Raw genomic sequence first — 25,655 nt, 5'->3', positions numbered from 1 at the left:
AAACTTACAACTTCCTCGGCTGTTCTCTGTCTTCTGAGTATCAGGAGGTTGGGAAATGCACAGGTTTCATTCTCGTTTCAGTTAAGTGGAAGAGTCACACTCATTGAGAATAAGAGTTACTGTCACTGCCACTCCACTTTTTGCCATAACATGATGTCATGGGTAAGTATGATCTGGCTTACCTATTGGGATACTATGGTGCATGCTCCCGGGATTGGAATGACTCCTTACCCTCTCCCTTAAAACCCACATCCTTTCGTCTTTCCCTCTCCTTCCCTCTTTCCTGACGAAGATCTCAGATGCTCTTTACGGAGTGTTGCAAAGGAATTGGAGAATATTAATACCGTAATGATTTTTTTCCATTTTTTTTTATTAATAAGAAGCATCCTATAGTGAATGACATTACATATGCTCATATAAAGAAAGCTTTTAAAGCTCAAAACAATTAGTTACAAAACTTTGAAGATCACCAGTAATAAAATCTTGAGTATACTTGCACACTGGACTTTGACTAAAATATCCTGAAACCTGACATCATTTGTTAGTATATTTTTCACTGTGAAGTCAAAGCATGTATTTCACAAGTTTCCTGTTACCATAATTCTCGGAGGAGCCGGCTGGAGCACAGTGGATGTATTTTTCTCATACCACTGCCGAGCACTTGTCACTCAACTGAAGAAATGTCGTCACTTTCAGTCTCTGATGAAGTAACTTCACATTCTTCTTAACTTTCTGAGCTGCTAAATTCAATGACAAACTCAGGATCACTGTAGCCATTTTTTTTAAAGCAATGCCTACATTACAATAGAGAAGAGTGTCTGAAAGTGCACATTTTTTGACACGTATCCAAAGCTGCACACAGTAAAGATGACATCTACTGGCAACCACCTCAACTAAAACACAACTGCCAGACTACAAATTGTCAAATAAAAAAGCCTAAAAATCAGAATTGTTCAACTACTACAGGTAATTAATTACTTAAATTTAACTATTTGGATACACAGACCTGAGTCTGCTAAAATGCACAAGTTTTCATACGAGAAAATTGATACCCACAGTTCAGGCCTAGTTTTGTACCTTCCACATAACTCCTTGGAGTTGGTGTTTGATACTACACAAAATGGTATGGAACTGTAACATAGGCAAAAGGTGTCAAAAAAATACTGATGAAGGGATTGTGAATTCCACAGTGGTCACAATATCATTAATTGTGATTCCAAAAAGGTTGTCACTCATAAAACAATCCCTGAGATACTCTGTTCTTCTATATGAGTTCAGTGATGGGAGTCTTACCATTCCAGACCAAAAGTGTTCTGGCGTAATCACAAGCACCGGAATGAAGAAGAAGAATTGAAGACCAGAGAAGGCAGTGAAACGACATTGGCCAATGGTGCACGGAATAGGACTGCACTACGAAAGGAGTGCCTTCATGACGAAGTGAATATAAGCGCTGCTCCTGGCAGCCTCGGCCGCTCAGATTGGCTCCATATACAGACATCAATGGACGGTTGGAGAACAGCACTCGTAGAACAGATTGTAGTGACCCGTATCAAGTGCTTACTTGGACTTTGTCTATAGAGAATATCATTTACTGTTTGCATGTCATCCATCGTTTGCGACACTTGTTCTAAATCCAAAGTTAAGTATTGTAAATTTGATTTATAGAAATAAAACTACTAATGTTATTTGCTTGAATTGTTTTATAGCATTCTGAGAACACAGCATCCTTTAGACACCCTATAAACAACGAGTGGGCAAGATCCAACAACTGGTGACAAGATGTTACAAACAAACTACATGCTGACAGCCACAAAAATTTGTGTGTTTTTCGTGCTGGCACCTTAATTCTCGCTCGTCTTTACCTTGTAGGGGCGCACATTGCTTTAACAGTTTCTTGTAGTTTTTGCCAATTTGTGTTTTCAGGTGGGCACTGCAGAAAATTTATTTGTACATATTTTTGTCTTTTTGTTGCATTTGTGTCTTCTGACATGCCCACCAATCCTGTCCCACTCCCTGCTCTGGCACCACAGGCGCAAGCGTTAGATGTCACACAGTTAATGTAGATGCTTTAGTTTCAGACACAGCAGATTTCTGCATTACTCAACACGGTGCAGCAGCTACTGGCCAACGCACCACGCCTGACAGAAGAAGCACCGCCTACAACAGCTGCTACACCACCTTTTCGACAGTTTAATGAATGAGACGAGGAATGGCTCTAGTGGTTGTCTCAGTTTGACACCCACGTCATCACCCACAATTTGCCAGGTACTACAAAACTTCGCTATCTATTATCAAAGGCAGGAAGTACAGTGTTCACATTAATTCAAAAACTTTTTCTTAACGCCATTCCGAGTGAACTGTCATACGACCAAGTAGTACAGTCCCTAACTAACTATTATGACCAACATTTGAATGTGGTAGCAGCTAGGTATCAATTCTTTAATTGAAAAACCACCAGAACAAACTTATTGTGAGTGGATAATAGATTAGCAGGGTATGACAAGGAAATGTAAATTCAAATGTGCTTGCAGTGCTTTATTTTCAGATGTTATGTTGCATGATGTGATCGTGTACAATGTACCTGTTGTCAAAATCAGAGAACAGGTTTTGGAACAATCCGATCCATCATTTCAGAAGATAGTGCAAGTATTAGATCAGTAGCATTCTGGTGCCTTGTCGGCTCATACATTTGAGCAGCCAGCTATTTGTCGGGTTGAGTCCCTTAGTAACGATCACCCCATTCTGAACCAGCCGTGTGCACTAGCCACACCGAGTAAACAACCTTCCATGAAACGTAATCAGTTTGGTAAACAGGTGGCTACACAGGTGAACAGAATTAAGTCTTGCCCTAGGTGTTATTCATGGCACAAATGCCAAGACTGATCCTCCCGACAAGCTCAGTGTTATGCTTGTAGTAGGAAAGGACATGTAAAATCCATATGTTTGCAACGGAACAAACATCAGAATTCGGCCCACTCCAAAAATCTCATCACAAGTCCCATGTCATTAATGCAGTATATTCACGGTCTGCAACTAGCAAGCAAGCAGTCTCATCAATGATAGGTCAGTCAAACAAACTTTTTGTACATTTACTTATTTGAGGGGAATGTGTGAAATTTCAGTTGGACACAGGAGCCTCTGACACACTGCTGAATCGTCCCACATATGAACTGTTGGGCTCCCTGTGCATGTCTAAAACTAGCGCACAACTGGCAGCTTATAATGGACAAGACATTCCCACTCTTGGAACATTTACTTTGCCTGCTACATATCGCTCACATCCGTGGACAGTGACTTTTACAGTGCTACAATCATGCGAGTGTAAGAACATAATTGGTCTTGATTCTTTTGAAGTGTTTGGCTTGAACATTCAAGACAATGTGTTGTCAGTGTCTGCATTCAATGCAAAAAACGGTGTAGCTAGCTTGCTAAAAGAATTCCCGGAACTCTTTTCTGAAGGTTTAGGAAAAGGATAACAAGTTTTTTTGCACATATTACGCTGAAAGACAATGCTCTAATGAAATTTTGCTGGGCCAGAACTGCTCCCATCGCATTACATGTCCAAGTCCCTGCGGAACTTAAAGAAATGCAAGATAACATAGTTATTGTACCCATATCAGTTAGTCAATGTGCAAGTCCACTGGGTTTGCTCCCCAAACCTTCAGGTCACATTCGCCTCTGTGTTGACCCACAGTCAACCCACAAACTGTCACTGATACTTATCCATTGCCATGCCCAGAAGATCTCATCCAAATTAGGCACTGGACACTACTTTTCAAAAATTGATTTGCATGATGAAAAATCTCAAAAAGTGTGTGTAGTCAATACTCATTTGGGCTTGTTTAAATATTTGCATTTGCCTTTTGGCAGTGCTTCCGCACCCACCATTTTTCCACGGTATTTGGAACAGCTGACTGCACAAGTGCCAAACTGTTCAAACTATTTGGACAATATTGTAGTAGCAGGTCACACACCTGAAGAACATACTGCCAATTTACGTGCTTTGTTTCGTGCGTTATCTGATGCAGGACTAAACTGTACACGGGACAAGTGTGATTTTTTTAAACCTGAGTTGCAGTATCTTGGTCATGTCATAAAAAGTCAAGGTGTACATCCTCTTCAGTCACATTTGTTAGCCATATGAGATTTGCCTGTTCCTCAAAACGTCACAGAATTGCAGTTAGTTTTAGGCAAAATGAACTATTATATTTGGTTCACACTGAATGCTGCACAAAACGCAGCTCCTTTGCATCGCTTGCATTGCAAGAATGTTCCCTCCGTCTGGACACATGAATGCCAAGTAGCTTTTAAAACTTAAAGATGCATTGCTCAGTGATCGATGCCTAGTTTACTTTGATCCTGACAAACCAGTGGTATTGCAAGTTGACGCTTCCTCTTACGGAATCGGTGCAGTGCTTTCACACAGAATTGGTGGTAAAGACAGACCTATTGCTTTTGCATCAAAAGTGTTGTCCAAAGCTCAGCATAACTACTCACAAATTGAAAAAGAGGCATTGGCTATGTGTATGGTGACACCAAATTCCATCACTATTTGTACAGCAGAAAATTCTACTTAGTAACGGATCACAAGCCTTTGCAATCCTTGTTTCATCCGACAAAATCAGTTCCTATATGAACTGTCCAAAAATTGCAAAGATGGGATTTGTTGTTGTCTCAATACCAGTACGAGATTGTGTATCATCCGACAGTTCAACACGGTAATGCGGACGCACTTTCATGTCTTCTGATTGTGTTTTTTTTTTTTTTTTTTTTTTTTTTTTGTGGTTTTAGGGCGCACAACTTCAATGGTCATTAGCGCCCTGACTACTCTAAAAATGCACCGCGAGCCACAAGTTGACAACAACAACTAAAAGGAAAAACACAATAAAAGACAGACTGACAGGCATAGGATTAAAAAACTTCATCAAATGTCCTTAGCGAGGTGTGTCAAATTGATAAAACAAAGAACACGAGCAGCTGCTCGTGGGTCATCCGCTAAAATGTCATCGAAAGTATTAGGCAGGTTAAGATCGAGGCGCAGTTGGTTAAGATCGGGACAGGACATTAAAATGTGTCTAACCGTCAGCAAGTGCCCACATGGGCAGAACGGCGCCGGCGCAGCCGTCAGCAGATGGCGATGGCTGAACCGGCAGTGTCCAATCCTTAACCTTGCTAAAACGACCTCCTCCCGCCGAGAAGGGCGTGAGGAGGACGTCCAAGCCACGGGAAGAGGTTTTAAGGCCCGAAGCTTGTTGTCGGTAAGTGCAGCCCAATCGGCATGCCACAGCGACACAACGCGCCGACAAATGACCCTGCTAAAATCGGACGAAGGGACACAACAAGAAGCTGTCCGAGGCTGGAGGACCGCAGCCTTGGCCGCGGCATCTGCAGCTTCGTTCCCAGGGATACCGACATGGCCAGGAACCCACATAAAGCTAACCGGCGGACCGACGTCCACCAGCCGCTGAAGAGAGCGTTGGATCCGGTGTACGAAAGGGTGAACCGGGTACGGATCACTGAGGCTCTGGATGGCGCTCAGGGAATCTGAGCAGATGACATAAGCAGAATGTCGGTGGCGGCAGATGTAAAGAACAGCCTGGTAGAGGGCAAAGAGCTCAGCTGTGAAGACCGAACAATGGTCATGGAGCCGGTATTGGAAACTTTGTGCCCCGACAATAAAGGAACACCCGACCCCATCATTGGTCTTAGAGCCATCTGTATAAATGAAAGTCATGGTGATGAACTTCGAACGAAGTTCCAAAAAACGGGAGTGGTAGACCGAACTGGGGGTGACCTCTTTTGGGAGCGAGCTGAGGTCAAGGTGAACGCGGACCTGAGCCTGGAGCCAAGGTGGCGTGTGGCTCTCGCCCACTCGAAAGGTTGCAGGGAGTGAAAAATTAAGGTGTTGAAGGAGGCGACGAAAGCGAACTCCAGGGGGTAGCAGGGCAGAGACATACAAAATATATTGACGGTCAAGAGAGTCGTCAAAAAAGGAACGATAAGACGGATGGTCGGGCATTGACAGTAGCCGACAGGCATACCGACAAAGCAGTATATCGCGCCGGTAAGTGAGTGGCAATTCGCCAGCGTCAGCATGAAGACTCTCTACGGGACTGGTATAAGATGCTCCGATCGCAAGTCGTAAACCCCGATGTTGTATGGAGTTGAGGCGGCGTAAGATGGATGGCCGTGCAGAGGAGTATACGAAGCTCCCATAATCCAGCTTGGAGCGGACGATCGACCGATATAGACGAAGTAGGACGGTTCGATCCGCTCCCCACGACATACCACTGAGAACACGGAGGACATTTAAAGAACGGGTACAACGGGCGGCCAAATATGACACATGTGGAGACCAGCTAAGTTTCCTGTCAAAGGTAAGGCCTAAAAATTTGGTTGTCTCCACGATTGGGAGAGCAACGGGACCAAGTCGTAAGGACGGTGGGAGAAACTCTTTGTAGCGCCAGAAGTTAATACAGACCGTCTTCTCGGCAGAAAAACGGAAGCCATTGGCGACACTCCAGGAGTAAAGACGGTCAAGAGAACGCTGAAGACAGCGCTCCAGGACACGTGTACGCTGCGCGCTGCAATAGATGGTAAAATCGTCCACAAAAAGAGAGCCTGATACATCAGCTGGGAGGCAATCCATTATTGGATTGATCGCGATGGCGAACAGAGCGACGCTCAAAACTGAGCCCTGTGGCACCCCATTCTCCTGGCGAAAGGTGTCGGACAGGACAGAACCCACACGTACCCTGAACTGTCGATCCATTAAAAAGGAACGAATAAAAAGAGGGAGGCGACCGCGAAGGCCCCATGTATGCATGGTGCGGAGAATGCCCGCCCTCCAACAGGTGTCGTAAGCCTTCTCTAAATCAAAGAACACAGCCGCGGTCGGGCGCTTCCGCAAGAAGTTATTCATAATGAAGGTCGACAAGGTAACCAGATGGTCAACAGCAGAGCGGCGCCTACGAAATCCACATTGGACATTGGTAAGTAGGCGTCGAGACTCAAGCAGCCAAACCAATCGAGAGTTAACCATTCGCTCCATCACTTTACAGACACAGCTGGTAAGTGAGATAGGTCGATAACTGGAAGGCAAGTGCTTGTCCTTCCCCAGCTTAGGAATCGGGACAACAATAGACTCGCGCCAGCATGCGGGAACATGTCCCTCAATCCAGATGCGATTGTATGTACGAAGAAGAAAACCTTTACCCGCAGGAGAAAGGTTCTTCAGCATCTGAATATGAATAGAATCAGGCCCTGGAGCGGAGGACCGTGATCGGCCAAGTGCGGTTTCGAGTTCCCGCATGGTGAATGGGGCATTATACCTTTCACAATTCGAGGAGCAAAAGTCAGGTGGCCTAGCCTCCTCTGCCTGTTTGCGGGGGAGGAAGGCAGGGTGGTAATGAGCGGAGCTCGAAACCTCGGCGAAAAAGCGGCCGAAGGCATTGGAGACAGCCTCAGGGGCCACAAGGACTTCATTCGCGACCTTCAAGCCAGAAACTGGGGAGTGGACCTTAGTGCCAGATAGCCGGCGCAGGCTACCCCAGACAACAGAAGAAGGAGTAAAACTGTTGAAGGTGCTTGTGAAAGCAGCCTAGCTGGCTTTCTTGCTTTCGTTAATAATACGACGACACTGAGCACGTAATCGTTTATAATTAATACAATTCGCCACTGTAGGGTGGCGTTTAAAGGTGCGTAAAGCACGTCGACGAGCACGTAAAGCGTCTCTACATGCTGCGGTCCACCAGGGGACCGGTACGCGACGTGGAGAAGAAGTAGGGTGAGGGATGGAATATTCAGCAGCAGCGAGAATGACTTCCGTGAGGTGTGCGACCTGACGATCGCAGCTTGTGAAGGTTTGATCCTGAAAGGTCGCCCTGGAAGAAAAGAGCCCCCAGTCTGCCTTGGAGATGGTCCAACTAGAGGAGCACGGAGAGGGAGTATGCTGCAGGAGATGGATAACACACGGGAAGTGGTCGCTCGAATAAGTATCAGCAAGTGCATACCACTCAAACCAGCGTGCAAGTTGGGGAGTACATATAGAGAGGTCTAAATGGGAATAGGTGTGAGATGTGTCCGAAAGGAAAGTAGGGGCGCCAGTATTGAGGCAGACAAGATTGAGCTGGTTGAAAAGGTCTGCTAACAAGGAGCCCCTCGGGCAGGAGGCTGGAGAACCCCAAAGGGGATGGTGGGCATTGAAGTCTCCAGTTAACAAAAACGGTGCAGGTAGCTGAGCAATAAGTTGCATCATGTCTGCCCTGGTAACGGCAGATGACGAGGGAGTGTAAACGGTACAAAAGGAAAACGTAAAAGTGGGGAGAGTAATGCGGATGGCGACTGCCTGCAGGCCGGTGTGCAACGTGATGGGATCGTAGTAAATATCATCCCGGACCAGCAACATAACCCCTCCATGAGCTGGGATTCCTACCATAGGGGGTAGGTCAAAACGCACAGAGGTGTAGTGTGCCAAGGCAATGTGATCGCTTGGGCGAAGCTTCGTTTCCTGGAGGGCTACGACGAGCGGACGATGCAAGCGTAGCAGCAACTTCAAGTCCTCTCGGTTGGAGCGAATGCTGCGAATATTCCAGTGAATAAGTGCCATCGTAAGAAAAGGAAGATGAGAGAAGGGGTCACCTCGAAGGCCGCTTAGGGCCTGGCTTCGAGCGAGCACTGCCGCCGCTATCAGTAGGCGGACAGTCATCGTCCATGGGGTCTATAGGGTCATCGGCCATCCCGGGAGGATGGCCGGGAGGGGGAGCTTCCTCCGCCGGTGAACGGCCAGATGTTCGGCTACCAGCGGTGCGGCCAGGCGAAACGGATGACGGCCTGGGGCGGCAACCGCTGGGTGGCGCAGGAGAAGAAAGGCGCCGTGGCGGAGAAGGAGAACTGTGCTTCCTATGCGCCTTTTTAGAAGGACGTTTGGTGGAAGTACCGGTCGAAGGCTGGGAGGTCGAGGGACGGAGGAAGTCTGCACGGGATGGTTCCTTCTTGAAGGACCGTGCATCTGACTTCGGGGTCTTCGACTTAGCAGAAGCTGAGGAAGTGGCTGGTGTCTGTGGTGTGATGGGAGGAAGAGGAGACGTCGACCGCGCGATCTTAGCACTGGCCGAACGGACGACCGTGGTGCTGAAGGTCAGATCGCATGTCTGGGTTGCGACCTCCCGGGTAGTCCGAGGAGAGGCGAGGACAGTACTATATTTCCCCGCTGGGAGCAGCGTGGGCTTCCTACTAGCCAATAGCTTGCGAGCAGCCGAGGTGGACACTTTCTCTTTGACACGAATTTCTTGGATGCAACGTTCGTCCTTATAGACAGGACAGTCGCGGGAGGATGCGGCATGGTCACCCTGACAGTTCACACAATGAGGAGACGGAGGTGGACAGTCACCCTCATGGGCATCCCTGCCACAAGTGACACATTTAGCCGCATTGGAACAAGACTGTCGAGTGTGATTGAAACGCTGACACTGGTAGCAGCGCGTAGGTGTCGGGACATAGGGGCGAACAGAAATAACCTCGTAGCCCGCCTTGATGCGCGATGGCAGCTTAACACTATCGAAGGTCAAGAAGAGTGTCCGGGTCGGTACAAGGTCGTTGTTGACCTTTTTCATGACCCGATGGACAGCCGTCACGCCCTGCTCAGCGAGGAAAGATTGAAGCTCCTCGTCAGTCAATCCGTCGAGGGAGCTAGTATACACTACACCACGAGACGAATTCAAAGTTCGGTGGGCCTCCACCCGGACAGGGAACGTGTACAGGAGGGTGGCCCAAAGCAGTTTTTGTGCCTGAAAGGCACTCTCAGTTTCGAGTAATAAGGTGCCGTTACGCAACCTGGTACAAGATTTGACAGATCCGGCTATGGCATCAACGCCCTTCTGAATAACAAAAGGGTTGACAGAGGAAAAATCCTTTCCGTCCTCAGTGCGAGAAACTACGAGGAACTGTGGGGCAGGCGGTAGTACTTTTGTCACTGTTGGCTGGTCACGTTTCCGTTTGTGGGTCGAAGTCGAAAGCGATGGAGTAGAATCCATTGCGGAGGAATCCCCCATGATTGCCAGCGTCTCCGATGGCGCGCTCCTTCCTTGTGGGGACCCTCTCAGAGGGCACTCCCGCCTTAGGTGAATGTTTACACCTTAGGTCACACCTCCCGAGAAACAGACGGAGGGACCAATCGGCATGGTCAGAAGGTATCAGCTCAGGCAATCACCCCTCCCCGGGCCTGGCCTTTACCAGGGGGTACGCGCGTGCCTTACATGTCTACCCAGGGCGGGGACTTACGCGTTACCCCGTCACCGGCTACGCGTGCGAACGCGTGGGTCGGCCTTCAGACACGCACAGGGAGGAAGGAAGAAGAGGAAAAAGAAGAGAGAGAGGGAGAAAGAGGACAGACTGTCTCAAACGCCGAGGCGGAGACCAGAGAAGGCAAGGAGAAGAAGGCAATGAGAAGGCAAGGAGAAAAAGGCAATGAGAAGGCAAGGAGAAAAAGGCAATGAGAAGGCAAGGAGAAGAAGGCAATGAGAAGGCAAGGAGAAGAAGGCAATGAGAAGGCAAGGAGAAAAAGGCAATGAGAAGGCAAGGAGAAAAAGGCAATGAGAAGGCAAGGAGAAAAAGGCAATGAGAAGGCAAGGAGAAAAAGGCAATGAGAAGGCAAGGAGAAGTCAAGGGAAAGAGTAAGGAAGACAGTGAGGTGGAGAAGAGCAAAGAAAGGGACCAACAAAAGGAAGGAAGAAACGAGAAGTGAAAAACCAAAAAGACCACGATTATAGGTCGTGAAACCGTCCGTCTCCGGACGCAGGCGCTAACTACCCCCGTGAGGGGGATGGACTCCTTTTAGTCGCCTCTTACGACAGGCAGGAATACCTCGGGCCTATTCTAATCCCCCGACCCGCAGGGGGGGTCTTCTGATTGGCCCTGATACAGACTTTGATGCTTCTGCTGCATCTTGTTGTCACATTGATGCTCAGGATTCTGAAGTGCTTCAGTCTTTTCTACTGAACTACAAGAAAATTGCACAGGCCACAGAAGCTGATTCTGATTTGAACATTTGGTTCAGTATATTCACACATCTTGGCCTCACTCAACGAATAGCATAAAGAACTCTGTAGTGCGCCGATACTTTGCACATCGGCATAGTCTTGTCGTACAGAAAGGTGTAATTCGTGTTCAAACAGACAGTGGACAGTACAGTGTATTGATCCCTAAAGCTTTGCACAAAGAAGTGTTGCAGTTACTTCACCAAGGACACTGGGGGATTGTTTGTACGAAACAGTTAGTGCATTGAAACTGTACTTGGCAGGGTATGGACGCCCAAATAGAACAGATGACGTCACAGTGTCATGTATGCGTGGAAAATCAAGCCGAGCAGAGAATTTTTGTGACTAAAGTCTGCAGCCTCACTCCTTTGCTGCATGTGAAGTTGTGCTCAACTCCATGCTCTCATGCACTCTCCCCCTCCCCTTCCCCTCCCCTGTAACGTTGCAAGTCAATACGCAATAGCATTCATTGCACTACTTTGCAGTATGACTCGTAGCTTTGGTGCTGTTGGGGGTGATAGAAACAGCTGCTTGTATCTTAGTGCGACTCATTCGCAACTGTCACTACGCTAGCCGTGAGAAGCGGTATATGAGTCACTTTGAGCAACTGTATATTAAAACCCCTAAGAATCTGAATAAACTATATTAAATATTATTCAATTTAGTTAAAAGTCAATATACTGCCCTTGGTTATTGATAAGAAGATTGTGTAAAAATCTCAGCTTTCTAGCTAGCATACTTTCAGAGTTAGAGAAAATTACCTAAAACACCCCAAACTGACACTTGTAAGATTAAAGTCAGTTAGGATTCATAACAGTTTGTCTGTTAGTATAAATTGGAATCTTTACTGAAGTTCACAGAATTTTGTCATTTTTATAGAGTTGAAGCAATCGCCCTCCACCCGAAAATTTTGTTATAAGATATTACAGGATAGCTTGCCACCAGAGTTGAAGCGGACTTTGCAAACTTAAGTATTGATGGTGTTTTTCTTCAACACTGCTTTTAACATGGTCTGAATAGAAACAGGCTGGTGATCTGATGTAGGTGGAACTCTTTTAGTGAACAGTACGACAAGAGACAGTGAACAAACACAGATGACGCATTTTCTAACCCACCCTGCCGCCTCCCCCCCACCTCTGCCCCCCCCCTCCTCCACACCCAGAGAGAGAGAGAGAGAGAGAGAGAGAGAGAGAGAGAGAGAGAGAGAGAGACAGAGAGAGACAGAGAGAGAGAGAGAGAGAGAGAGAGAGAGAGTAACCAAATACATAACACTGTCCAATACCCTAAAACATGTAATGTATGCAGTACATTGCAACACAGGTAAAAAAGTACAATAAATGTGTTAAGTGCACAGACCTGGAATCCCACTAGTTTCTTCAAGCTGCCTACGCAGCTCTTCTATTTCTAGCTGGAACTGTCTTAGAAGAGCATCTTTTGGATCCTCATTGACTCTAGCTCTGTTCTCTATGTTTTTGGCTCTGTTAGCATACCGCAGAGTACTTATCGTTTCATCATAGTTGTAGTCTGCAGGTCCAATATTGGCACACTGAAGCAAACACAAATAAAAATTAAAAAACTGTGATGTACAGAAAGAGTGCGAGTTGTAATTTTGTGCCCACAAAATAAATCTATCGTATATTGTATAGTTTATTTTCTTAGGTACTGTGGTCACATTTTTGAAGTTGTACTGACTTATGAGCTACTGCAATTCAGTGGTTTCTCTACAAATCTCTAGGCCTAAATTTTATTAAGAGTTGCAAAGAAATTAGTGTGAACAATAAAAGGCAGTACTTCCAAAATCAATTTATTTCAATTAGCCTTTTTCATTGACAATAAACACCCTTAAGTTGAAATCATACCATAACAGTCTTTGAATTTCCACCAAGTGAATCTTGAAGCAGTCTTGTAAGTTTCGAGTTGCGGTAGGGAATGTGTGTGCATTTACCATCTACAAGGGCAGATATTACATTTCCAAGTGTTGATAATGAAAGATTTATTTTAGTTGCCTCCTTGAAACGTATGCCAGTTGCTCCAGTTTTACTCTGTCTCTCAGAGCCCTAGAAAGAACAACAAATATTGTACATCTGTCTGCATAGAACGATACAAAATTATCACATATTTACTAGAACAAAAATTACGAATTATTTGTTTACAATTATTTTAACAATGGTTTCCACAGTTCTAATCATGAGTCAATTTTTGTACCTCATCCCCACCACAAACAAGTTTGGAAAAATAAGCAGACCTGTCCATTTCAAATTCAAATTAAAAAGAATAAGAAAAACAGGCATTTCAGGATACTAGTATCCAAACCAAATTAAATACTATGACACAATTGTCCTTGAAAGACACGAGGCCTACAGCCTCATTTTATTGGATGGTAGTTCCAGAGGAGAATATGGTCAGCACCCTACTCCCAGCCACTAACATCAGCTCTTGATATGAGACTGAGTGGGCTCTACTACAGTCCTTGCACCAAGGGCAGTATTGGAGATTTAACCTAGGTCTACTGTGTTGCAGTCAGACATGCTGCCTACTCAGTTATAAACACAGGTGCCTTATGGTATCCTCTAATGCCCTTTGTGTAAATGACAATACAATTTCTTCAACAAAGGTATGGTTGATTCTCTTCTCTATCTGCGCCCCACTAACAATAACATTAAAATGTAGCCTTCCTTTCAATGTTGCCAGAAAATTAATAGTGTTTTGTCTTCAGGTATGAAACAAACATATGGTCTGATCAAAATTAATTACTACTTTCAACATCAACAGGCTGACCTTGCCACTTTGTCATGACAAAGCATCAGTTCACTTGCTGCATTCGAACAGTGTGCAGCATCTGACACACTTGGAACAAATCTCATTTAACAACTGGAAAGTTAAGCACTGTCCAGGGTTTGTATAAGTATCTGAAGTTGCAACAGGCAATAGAATACTGTACCTGTGCAGGCCATCTACTACCTATTTTATGGACCTTATCTGAGAAGCATGTGAATGTCAGCCATAGTAATAACATTATAATGACAGATGTCAACTGACAAATAACGTTAATGAGACTGTAGTTATGCAGCTGTAAAGAAAGCAATTCAATGAAAGGCTTCATCACAAGGGGTCCAAGTAGTCTCTCATGTACATCCACCACTCTTTGCACAACTGCATATGAGGTCTGTTCAAAAAATTCCGGAACATTCATAATTTTGTGCCAATGGTGTGTTGGAGCATCCCTGTGCATGTCTCTGTTTAATGTGCAACTGTTGGAAGTTTCATTGTTGTATGTTTGTTAGTTATTGTTCAGTGCTGTAATCAGTAGCACATTGTGTTGCACAGTTCACGAATTTCGAGATGGCAGAGTTAGAGGAGCAAGCATCTACATTAAATTTTGCATGAAACTCAAGAAAACCCGATGATGAAGGAAGCCTATGGTAATGAGTGCTTACCCAAACTCAGTGTTACGAGAGGTTCACACGGTTTAAAAATGGTTGGATGGAAGTTAAAGATGTCCCTCATTTAGGACGCCCTTTGAAGTCTACTGACGACGCTCATGTAAGGAACGTCAAAGAAATTGTGTGTGCCAATTGAAGACTGACTGTCCAAGAGATTGCAGAAGAATGTAACATTTCAGTTGGATCATGTCACGAAGTCCTGACACAGCATCTTGGAATGCATCATGTTGCCATCAAGTCCATCCCACGGTTCACGAGTCAAGACCAGAAAGACCTTTGCCTCACAATCTGCGAAGAGCTTTTGGATCGCACAAATGAGAATATGATGTTCCTTAAGAGAATCATAACTGGAGATGAGACATCGGTTTATAGTTATGGTGTTGAGGCCAAGGTTCAGTCTTCTCAACGGGTCAGAAAATCTTCTTCAAGACCGAAAAAAGCTCGTCAGATCAGATCAAATGTCAAAGTCGTGCTGATAGTTTTCTTAAACTTTGAAGGATTAGTTCATTATGAACTGGTGCAACAGGGACAAATCGATGGTACTATTGGGACATGTTGCGATTCCTGCAAGGAAACGGCCTGAAATGTGGCGAGATAATCCGTGGCTCTCGGATCATGATAACACACCTGCACATTCATCCCTGTTGGTGTGTGACTATTGTGCAAAAAACTAAATCACTGTGGTGCCTCATCCTCCATACTCTCCAGACCTGGCCTCTGCGGACTTTTTTTTATTTTCAAAGTTGAAAACCCCGTTGAAATGATGAAGATTCTCAAGGATAGATGAGAGAAAAGAAAATCTGCAAACAGAATTTCATGTGATCAAGCAAGAGGCACACCGAGACAGCTTCTGCAAGTGGAAACAGTATTGGGAGCAGCTTATCAATTGTGAAGGAGAGCATTTCAGACAAGACCACACACAATAAGTACATGGTAAATGTAGAAAAATTTTGTGGACAAAGTTCCGGAATTTTTTGAACAGACCTCGTACAAGAATATTTCAGGGTGGGTATACATGGTTGACACTGGGACAGAGCATTCCACACACATGTAATGGGTAAAAGGCTGGGTAAACTCCCAGACAAAGGCACGTTAACATCTCATGGATGCAGTTAGCTTTACAGGTGTAAGCAGTATCAAGATAAAACAAAGTTTCAACATACAGGGTTGTGGAGATTTGTGAATACACTGATATAGTCCATCTGTAAACTGAAGAGTGAGTAGCACTTGTGGGAAGAGGGGGGGACTAAACCTTTCCTAGGATAATGCTATGTGTCATACAGGAATAATAATAATGACACTGTAGTCACATAAATTCTGTTTGTGTGTGTTTCTTGTGTTAGTTAAATCAGTTACGAATTTTTATATTCAAATACTGTTAATGCATTTATGAAAAATACACACTATCCAGGCACTCTGCATTCCCACTGATTTAAAATGCGTACCACAGAAGGGCCAGTATAACTTCTTGAAACAGCCTGTAGGTGTTGTTTGTGACATAGCTGGGTAAAGAGAGTGAGGACTCACCTCCTTGCTCTTCTGCTTGCTAACAGACTCTGCACAATAAAAATAACTTCAATAAATACAAGAATGATGGCAGACACAACTGTAAGTCTGTTTGGAGGGACAGTATGTTCATCAGTGAGCCAGAATCAGTTGAACCTTGACATTTTTCAGGGAGAAAGCTGGAATCAGAGACTTAAATGTAATACTGTCTTTATGTCCAAAAGCCAACTTCTTTTTCCAAATTGTGTAGTTGTATGAGGTACTAGCCTACAGCCCATACTCGCTGAAACTGTAACTGATCAGTGTTGGTTGGTTGATTTATTTGAGTGAGGGGACCATACACTGAGGTCATCAGTCCCATCATTTGGGGAAGGATGTGGAAGAAAGTCAGCCATGCCCTTTTGATGGAACCATCTTGGCATTTGCCTGAAGCAATTTAGAGAAATCACAGAAAACCTAAATCAGGATGGGCGGACACGGGTCCGAACCGTCGTCTTCCCGAATGCGAGTTCAGTGTGCTAACCACTGCACAACCTTGCTCAGTTGATGGTTTTGCTGAAACATCACACTGCAGTGGGCAAGCTACATACATCCTTTGCATCCAGCTTTATCTGCAAGTGAACACTGGTAGATAAGATGATTTTCATTGTTTGCAGCTTATAAGGTGTGGTGTGCATACTGTAAGACCTTCAGTACACACACCATCAGATTATTTGACTTGTCGTTCTAACGAAGTAGATGAGTGTTGGCACTATGTCTCGTGGTCTTATCGTGGCGTGTTTATCTTCTGCCGTTAGGTCAGACGATAGAAATGCCACTTGCATGCTTAGAGTAGCAGGTTGACGGTGACCAACTTTAAACAGAACTTGATTAATTTTCACACACATTTATTAAAATAATAACAAGCATAAAAATTACTTAACTTGGTTCTGGATGCTATTGACAATTGACAATCTGAAGTTCCCTTGGTATTGGTACGTTAATCTTATTCTCACATATCTCTGATACTTGACAAAAGTGTCTATACATTTATCTTCATGTCTATATACAGGAATATGGTAATATTACTAGGCGCAGACGGAAACTTGACTATAGACTGGTACAGACAAATGTAGAACTCGTACAGACTGGTACAGACAAATGCAGACTAATGCAGACAAATGCAGACTGACTAATCGGAGGTTCGTACACTTGTTACAATACCTCGCGTGTTCATGTATCACTGCGCGAGTGTGATCCATGAGGAGAAAAGGTTCTACATTAGCAGCAATCTCATTGGCTCAGTTACATATTAATACGCGGATCGGCGGAAGCAGAATTTGGTCCGTCTCTATGGCAGCGCCATCTCGTAGTGCGGAGACGGACGAGCGCTGCGCCTGCGCTGTTGTGCTTAGCAGGGCGCGCTCTAGTGGGAAAGTTGTGTACGCGCTGACTACGTGGAACTATGTACACAACATAAGGGATAAAACATCACACACCGTTTTAAATCATATTATATTGGACTGTGCATGGGCAATAAGCGTAGCTATGCAAAACTTCGAACTGCATGTATGTCAGGCCATTTACATGGATCTATAAAGTTACATGCACTCTCATATGATACTGATAGTTTGATCTTCTTATTTAATAGTATTCTAGTTTGAACATGGTTCTTTGTGTTTTGTGTATGAATGACAAATAACATTTTACATAAATGACCGTGGTGACTGACTGGGTAGGTAGTATGACAAATTCTGTACATACTGGGAAAGAGGGAGATGGAATACCCTGCACAAGACAGCAACATATATTTTTAAGTAAAACAGTAATTTGGATAAATAGGGCTATTAGTTTACAGATTCCGCACAAGATCAGCGCTGGTCTGAATACAATTAAACAAGCTACTAGTGTAAATAGCTGGGCAGTAATATGGTGTAATATGCTGACCTTCACCCAAAAGGAATTTGTAACAACATCCTGTTACTGACAACCTCTTCTCATAATTTGAGGCCTCCACCATTTGATCATTAAGGCTCTTAACACACATGTATTGTATTAATTGCAAGTAACAATCTTTTCAGTATTTCTATAAAAATTCTGCCACAACATGGCGTGAGATTGCTGAACACTTTCTTCACCTATTATCCACCAGTATCACAACTGACGACATCTCTCTACAGGCTTAACTAATTTTCCATCAAGTGTTATAAAGGGGTATGGCGAGGAAAGATCTGTTAGAATTTGGGTTATTTTCAACAGCTGTTTCAGCTATGATGTATTGTTTTACACGCGGGTTAAAGGAGCAGGATAGCAGAATATTATGCAAACTTCTTTGAAAAATCATCTTGAGACATCTTGAAACTGAACGACACATCACTGACAAACACTACGGAATTGATGTGGAATACTATAAGCTGATGATACTCACAATCCTACATGGAATTCATATACATATCTCGCGTATAGCAACCTGTCGGCAGCACATGTACATGAAGTAATGCTATGGATTAACATGAAAATAATAGAGTTCAAACAACATTTCTGGGGGAGAAAACTGTTTTTAGATTTCTTAGCAGCGCAGTACAGATGAAATATTTTCCTTAATTGTGTATTGCTTCTGTAATGAGGCCGAACAGAAACATTAAAAATTGAAGTGCAGTACGTTTTTGTATAAACGGAATTGTCTTATGGTCTGACATTTTGAAACCCTCATCAAGTGCATTAAACAAACTGTGAGGATAAAAGGCTGATCAGAAACCTAGACTAAATAAGAAAAGATTTTTCCTACCCAAAGATACACAAGTGATTATACAATTCACTTATAACAGTAGACAGAGATGTAAGGGGCCACAAACACGTTGTGTGATTATTGAGTGTGACTTCACGCAACCCTGAAACAATAATGATGAAAATATGATTGTTTCAAATACCTCTGCATGCCCATTAGCAGCAGACTCCAGGGTGACTCAAATCCACTAAAGACTTCTTTATAACTCTTGACTTGCAATGACTTATACCCATTTACATTTTTGAGGGTAATGGGTTGTGAGACCACTATTTTATTCACAATATAATCTCCTTTTATTTGCATTCTTTTTGCCCTGAACCCACATGAAACTACATTCACGGACACAACTTTCACTCAACAGTCACCTACTTACATCAATTTCATGTAATTTCCTACAAAGTAAGTTTACAAGAAAACCATATGAACTGCATTATTCTCTCATTCAGGACTGTAACATACTATCCATTCATTGCTCCAAAACTGTAAGATGTTACAACACGAATTAACTTCATTAACACTACTTTTAATAGCTAGCAAAGTTATGTGACTACACTGCAAAGTTACTACATCACTTTTTCATACAAGTACCACATTAATATTCTAATTTTAGCTTTCAAATAAATTATAAAATTAATGAGTAATGGAAGAAATAACAACTCACCATTAATGAGTTGATAAGCACATAAAGAAGACATACAATGTTCTGCTAAACCTTTCAGAGCTCACTAGTACATGGCTACAATGTCTCAGCCACCAAGCTCGCGCGCATGCCCCCCCCCCCCCCCCCTCACACACACACCCCAGAGAGAGAGAGAGAGAGAGAGAGAGAGAGAGAGAGAGAGCTACATTGTCTTGTTATGTGCATATCTACCATGTAACGCCTCGAGTAAACAATGAATTGTTACCTTTACCATTTACGCGAAAGATAACGTAAATATTCTTTCATTTATAACACACTATAATTAACTTAATCTACAACTAATTATTAATAGAACTTACAGCAAGATCTACAAGATGGAGCTTTCCCATTTTTATATGTTGCCTTCCATCTTCCCCCAGATCACCATTCTCTATAGTAATTGTGAAAATAGCATGAGAACGGGAGCTCGCAGAGTTCATCGCTGTCGAACCGATGACGCCTGAAGGTTGAAACCATGACAACAATTTAACAACTTTCAAACTTGCAACATTGCCTGACACTACCACATAAATATAATAAATAAAATTTTAAAATTACAGACATGTTTATCATCATAAATAATCCATCGCAATTTAAGAAGAACAGTGATGTCCATACCTACAACACTAGAGGAAAAAGTGAACTTCATTACCCATTATTAAAGATGTCAGTGGTTCAGAAAGGAGCTCAATATGCAGTAAATTTTTTTTTTTTTGATCATTTATCCAATAACATAAAATGTCTGAAGGGTAGCAAAGCAAGTTTTAAATCTAAATCATTTCTTCTGGACAACTCCTTCCATTCCATGGACGAATTTCTATTTAACAACTAACAGCTTTTAAAAACAAACTTGTTTTTAAATATAGTTGGAGTACGACTAAAAAAATAATGTGTTCATTAATGTTAACACTAATAATATTTACATACCTTCTAAACGGACTTTTTCTACATCATTTCAATACAAGAATCTTTCAAATTATCTATGGAACATGTAACTAACTATCTGTTTCTTTCAAGAAGTCCTCATTACAGCTATATTAATTACATGGATATCAGTATCAACTTCATGTTTTCAAATGATATATAGATATGAGATCTGGCGAACAAGGTAGGTGGCAACCTGCGGCTGTTTGCTGATCATGCTGTGGTACACAAGGCAGCTGGCTCTAAACATAGAAAAATTTAAGTTAATGCTCGAGACAGTCATGTTGTTTAAATATCTGGGCATAATAATGCAAAGCAATACGAAATGGAACGAGCATCTGAGGATTGCTGTATGGAAGATGAATGGTGACTTTGGTCGATTGGGAGAATTTTGGGAAAGTGTGGTTCATCTGTAAAGGAGACCGCACATAAAACACTAGTGTGACTTATTCTTGAGTACTGCTTGAGTGTTTGGGATTCACACCAGCTCGGATTAAAGGAAGACAGCAAAGCAATTCAGAAGATGGTTTCAGAACTCTAAGAATCTCTGGAGGGAAGGCGACATTTTTTTGTGGAATACTATTGAGAAAAGTTAGAGAACTGGTATTTGAAGCTGAATCCAGAATGATCCTACTGCCACCAACATACATTTCACGTAAAAACGACAAAGATAACATTTGAGAAATTAGGGCTAATACGGAGGCATATAGGCAGTCGTTTTTGCCCTCAATCTATCTGCGAGTGGAACAGGGAACAACTAGTCTGTGGTGCCCCCTGCCATGCACCACACAGTGGCTTGTGAGGTACAGATTGAGATGAAGAATACCTACCACAAGTATTATAGATCTCAATGAGACAAATACAACCACATTTCACACTCTGAAAACCGATAAGAAGTTTTGAAGTACGTACAATATTTTGAACTTAGGATTTATCAGTCCTGAACATCAAAAACCCATAGCTATCTTTAGTATCTGGTAGTGCTATTACTACAGGCCTGCCAAAGATAGTTACGTTGGTGGCAGTGATTTGGGGGGGGGGGGGGGGGGAGGCACCACTCCAGCACCAGCACTGTTGACTACATCTATTCTGTTTGCCTTTGCTAGCTACCAGACAGGTTCAATGATGAAGAATCTTGCAATGGTATTTTGTTTTTCCTCATGGAATTTGGTTAGTTTACTGGAGCTCATTATGCTGACACCTCTTGGCTACTACACATATCTGGTATTCCTAAAGCTGAGACAATGAGAAATGGACATCCAAGAACACAAAATAAAATGACTGTGACACCTGCAAAAATGACATATGGATGAACAGTGGCTACAGACAGCGACAACTTCGGCAGCAACTAAAGCAGATGTGGAATTTCATTATGCAGCACAAAGCATCCTGGACCATATACTTTCTAAGTTCTTCATTCTTAACCATATATAAAAGGATAAAAAATCCATAAACATACAAAAATTAAGAATTGGAATTAGTAGGCATACACAGGGAGCAGCCACAGGTCAGCCATTTCATCCAGAAAAGCTGCAGTTAACATACATGGCTATTAGGAAGAAAAAAAACTATGAAAAAGTGATATTATGGTGATACATTAGAAGTGAATACTGTTAAATAGCCTTAGATTCTGTTATGCTAGATGATCAATAATTAATGCCTTCTGTCTTCTCTGAATACATATAAATCATTAACTCAGGATGATATAATGAAGGGAACAGGCCTGTTGCCCTTTTGTTCATTCATATCTGCAAAATAGGCAGGAATACTAGACTCTGATAATGCGTCGCAACTAGTCTTGAAAATCAGGTTATGTCTAAACATGCAGGTGACAAAACAAACTGAACATAATGCTTTCATATCAACATCCTCTGGAAAATGTAGCCGATTATCTGTCTCAAACTGTAAATGTGTTACAGTAAAATAATTTATCTTACTTGAAGAATGCAAAATTCACACTCTGTTAAAAAGGGCAAAGCATTTCTTTCACATGCAACCAACTATCTCAGTCTTTTCTTTATCTATATGCTGGGAAAATGGAAGTCACACAATCAAATTTTCCATTACGACTCACTTTATGAAGATGCAACCTTTGAAAAAACAATTGCATTGTTCTTTCTCTAGTTACATTAAAAACGATGAGCATTACTCATTAGTTGCACACCAATAAGCCCTTTAAAAAGCGAAAAGTATCAATCAACTTACGATTCTTGTTTCCAAGTTTCATTACACGCTCCATATCATCAGCATTATTCACCACATATCCAGATAAATCTTTGACATATACACCTATATCAGGGCGTTCTTTCACTTCTAAACGTGCTGCCTGGTCCTTTCCCAAAAGGTCACGTATTTCTTCGTTGTATATTTCTATATATGAAACTCTTACTAAAAACCTGAAAAAAGAAATAATTGTTCAAGTTCTCATACATGTCCATGTCTGAATTTCTTTAATAGTGCCAGACCATTTTCGCATAGCTTTTCCTGTGACTTAGTTCTTTCATTTTGGTCTTTGGTTTTCTGAACAGGGCTTAACCAAGTGTTTCTGACAGCAGAACATTACTCTCAGGTTTGCAAAATGGTATACACAAATACTGACAATTTGTGATTTGAAGAACCCTTTGATAGCAGCAGTAGAAATATCCAATGACTTGTTGGATTATTCACTTGTTGAAAGGCCATAAAATATTAAGGTATATGCACGAGTGTACTAAATGTCGTCATTTTGAATAATGATGTGCGCTCTGTTCATTACTAACATTGTTACAATATTTTGACACTTGTCAGCTTCTTTTGTCTATTTATTGCTCACTTTAATGCAGTATATATGGAAAGGAAAGACCATGAAACTGGCCTTGAAGAGGAAGTGGATTACCAAATAGAAAATATAAGGCACTGTTTAAAAAAAATGTACTACTGTTCATGTATTCATAATGAACAAAGTTACAAGAAAGACAATCATGCTGGTTAATATCCCCTGGGTAGGTAAACAACAGTTGCTTTACACATGTATTTCATTTCTGGACAAAAAAAATATTTAGGTGGTGAAGATAAATGGTACACCCTTTACATGAATTGAATTAAATGCAAAGAGTATGAAATGATGGTTTGGGGAGAAATAATGAAAACGCAATGATATGAATAACATCTGTGAAAACCATTGAAACATGCTCAATATGTAGCATAATGAATTTGTGGTGACAGCTGTATATTTGTGCAGAGCTGGGACTCAAATCCAGGTTCCTGCTTTCAGGTATCATTTCATGCAACAGTAGTTCCATTCATTTCATCCCCATTGATTCATTCACTTCATTTTATTGAGTTTAATTAATTTCAAATAATGTTTTGTTGAAGCTCTGATGAGGCACAAAATATACTGTCAGTCTAGAGCAATCCATCAGTCCCACACACAGTGTTAATTTACAAAGCTCGTTTAGGCCAGTTGTTAACAAGCTGGGATTTAAAATCCTGACACGAATGTGCAGCTACTCGTTTGTGAGATTTCTGCCTGTCAACAAGAAATAGTTCAAAGAAAGAGCAGCACCAATTCAATGAACACAAGGCTGTGTAACATTTACTGTTGACATTATTCCACATAGCTTCTTGTTGATAGTCATGGCCTACACCTTCCCATTTTCTCGGCCATTATTAAACTTCATAAAATGAAATAAATTCTCATGCATTTGGTGGTGGTATTACTATTATTACTACTTTGGCATTTCTGAGTTATTTTAGTGACCAATTCTGTGATCATATTTCAATGAAACAAAGGTCTAAATAACATTAAAAACGATAAAAATGAAACGTTCTACATGCAGTCTTTGAATAACTTGTGCTTATGTCCACACTCTTTAATGACTGTCATTTCTAGTTGCATGTGCCCTTCCTATTTATGTATACTCCCCTTAAAGTAATCACTAAATGGACAAAAGAAGCTGAGAACTGTTAAAATATCCTAATTATGTCAGTTACAGGGACATGTAATGAATACACATCATTATTTAAAATGTTCACATTTAGTACACTCATGCATAATATTTTATGGCCTCTCAACAAGAAAATAATGCAACAAGTTAATGGAGATTTCCACTGCTGATATCAAGGGTACTTCTAATCATCAAGTTTGTGTATCCTTTCTTGTAAACTTTTTTACAGATCTGAGAGAAGTGTTGTGTCAGGAGGTCTTGGTTAACTCCTGTTCAGAAAGACACAGGCCACAATGGAAGGATTGAATCACAAGGAAAGTTGTGTGTAAATGTTCAAGCAGACACTGTTAAAATCAGTTTTCTTTTTTATTTTGCTTCTGAACAAAAATTATATGAGGCTGTCAAGATAAATGGGACACCCTGTACATCCCTTGTAGCATGGTAAGCAATGGACTTCCTCAGACTCCATTCCTCTGCTGATGCTAATCCCTCATAAACCCACGAGTGAACTTCTGGTAATGAAAATATCTGGTAGTACTGTTTGGAAACATCTGGAACAATGGCAGTTTTAGTCAAGGCTCGGAGAGCCTGGTATCTAAAGTGACTGCAGGAAATGTGGATTAAAGCCACAGTCTTATACAAATTTTCTATTGACACAACCTATTCCATATACATTTCCCAATTACACCATGGAATTCATGGCAATGTCCAGTATTGCTTTTGAAACACTTTAAATACTTTTAAAAAATCCACAATTTTGTGCATTTAATTATATTTGTGAGGTTGTGCTACCACGAACTAACAGAGGACACAGTCAGCACCAATGGTATACATAATTTTAAAAAAAAGAAAAGATTTATTTCATGTGAACCAATAACACTTCAAGTTGGATTGCAAAAGACAGGTACCTACAAACTTTCAACTGACACTTCTTTATCGAGTGGTATGCAAATTACCTTGAGATATGAAGTTGCCACACACTGAAGAAATTTATCGTTACTTAAAACAAGCACACTTCATAAAGCCACTCTGCAACACAGTTCTTATTTTCTTTTCATACAAGGAAAGCAGTAATACATGGAGGCTGAAACACATGCATCACATTTGGGGAGGTACTATGTACTACAATAATATTAAGGTGAGGAATCAAGTGGCCAGTATGAAAATTGAAATGTGGATATGTGTAACAGTAATTTAAACTTGATGCTGCTAAATTTAGTGATTAATTTTAATTAATTTTGCAGAGGAGAATTACAAATTAAACACCTACACCTTTCACAACTATCTGAAACAGTGATACTATGTTAGTTGTCCGCCTGTCAGCAGTGACTCATGTCAGAACAACAAGCTAGTTTTCACTTTCTTTTTTGAGTT

At 42.1% G+C, this 25,655-nt stretch overlaps 1 protein-coding gene across 1 annotated transcript in view; it reads right to left on the bottom strand.

The window, feature by feature from the left end:
• The window catches only part of LOC126183811 (kinesin-like protein KIF3A), a 118,242-nt gene that overhangs the window by 75,811 nt on the left and 16,776 nt on the right, over positions 1-25,655 (bottom strand). Inside the window, exons 4-7 of the mRNA XM_049926059.1 lie at positions 22,561-22,751; positions 19,752-19,891; positions 12,896-13,093; positions 12,393-12,582 (exon numbers count right to left, since the gene is read on the bottom strand). Coding sequence (XP_049782016.1) covers positions 12,393-12,582; positions 12,896-13,093; positions 19,752-19,891; positions 22,561-22,751 — 719 coding nt within the window. The remainder of the gene's footprint in view (positions 1-12,392; positions 12,583-12,895; positions 13,094-19,751; positions 19,892-22,560; positions 22,752-25,655) is intronic.

The sequence above is a fragment of the Schistocerca cancellata genome, chromosome 4, assembly GCF_023864275.1.
Source record: "Schistocerca cancellata isolate TAMUIC-IGC-003103 chromosome 4, iqSchCanc2.1, whole genome shotgun sequence".
NCBI classification, from domain to species: Eukaryota; Metazoa; Arthropoda; class Insecta; order Orthoptera; family Acrididae; genus Schistocerca; species Schistocerca cancellata.
The sequence above is the reverse complement of the archived record's forward strand: the minus strand, read 5'-3'. Positions and strand labels throughout refer to the sequence as shown.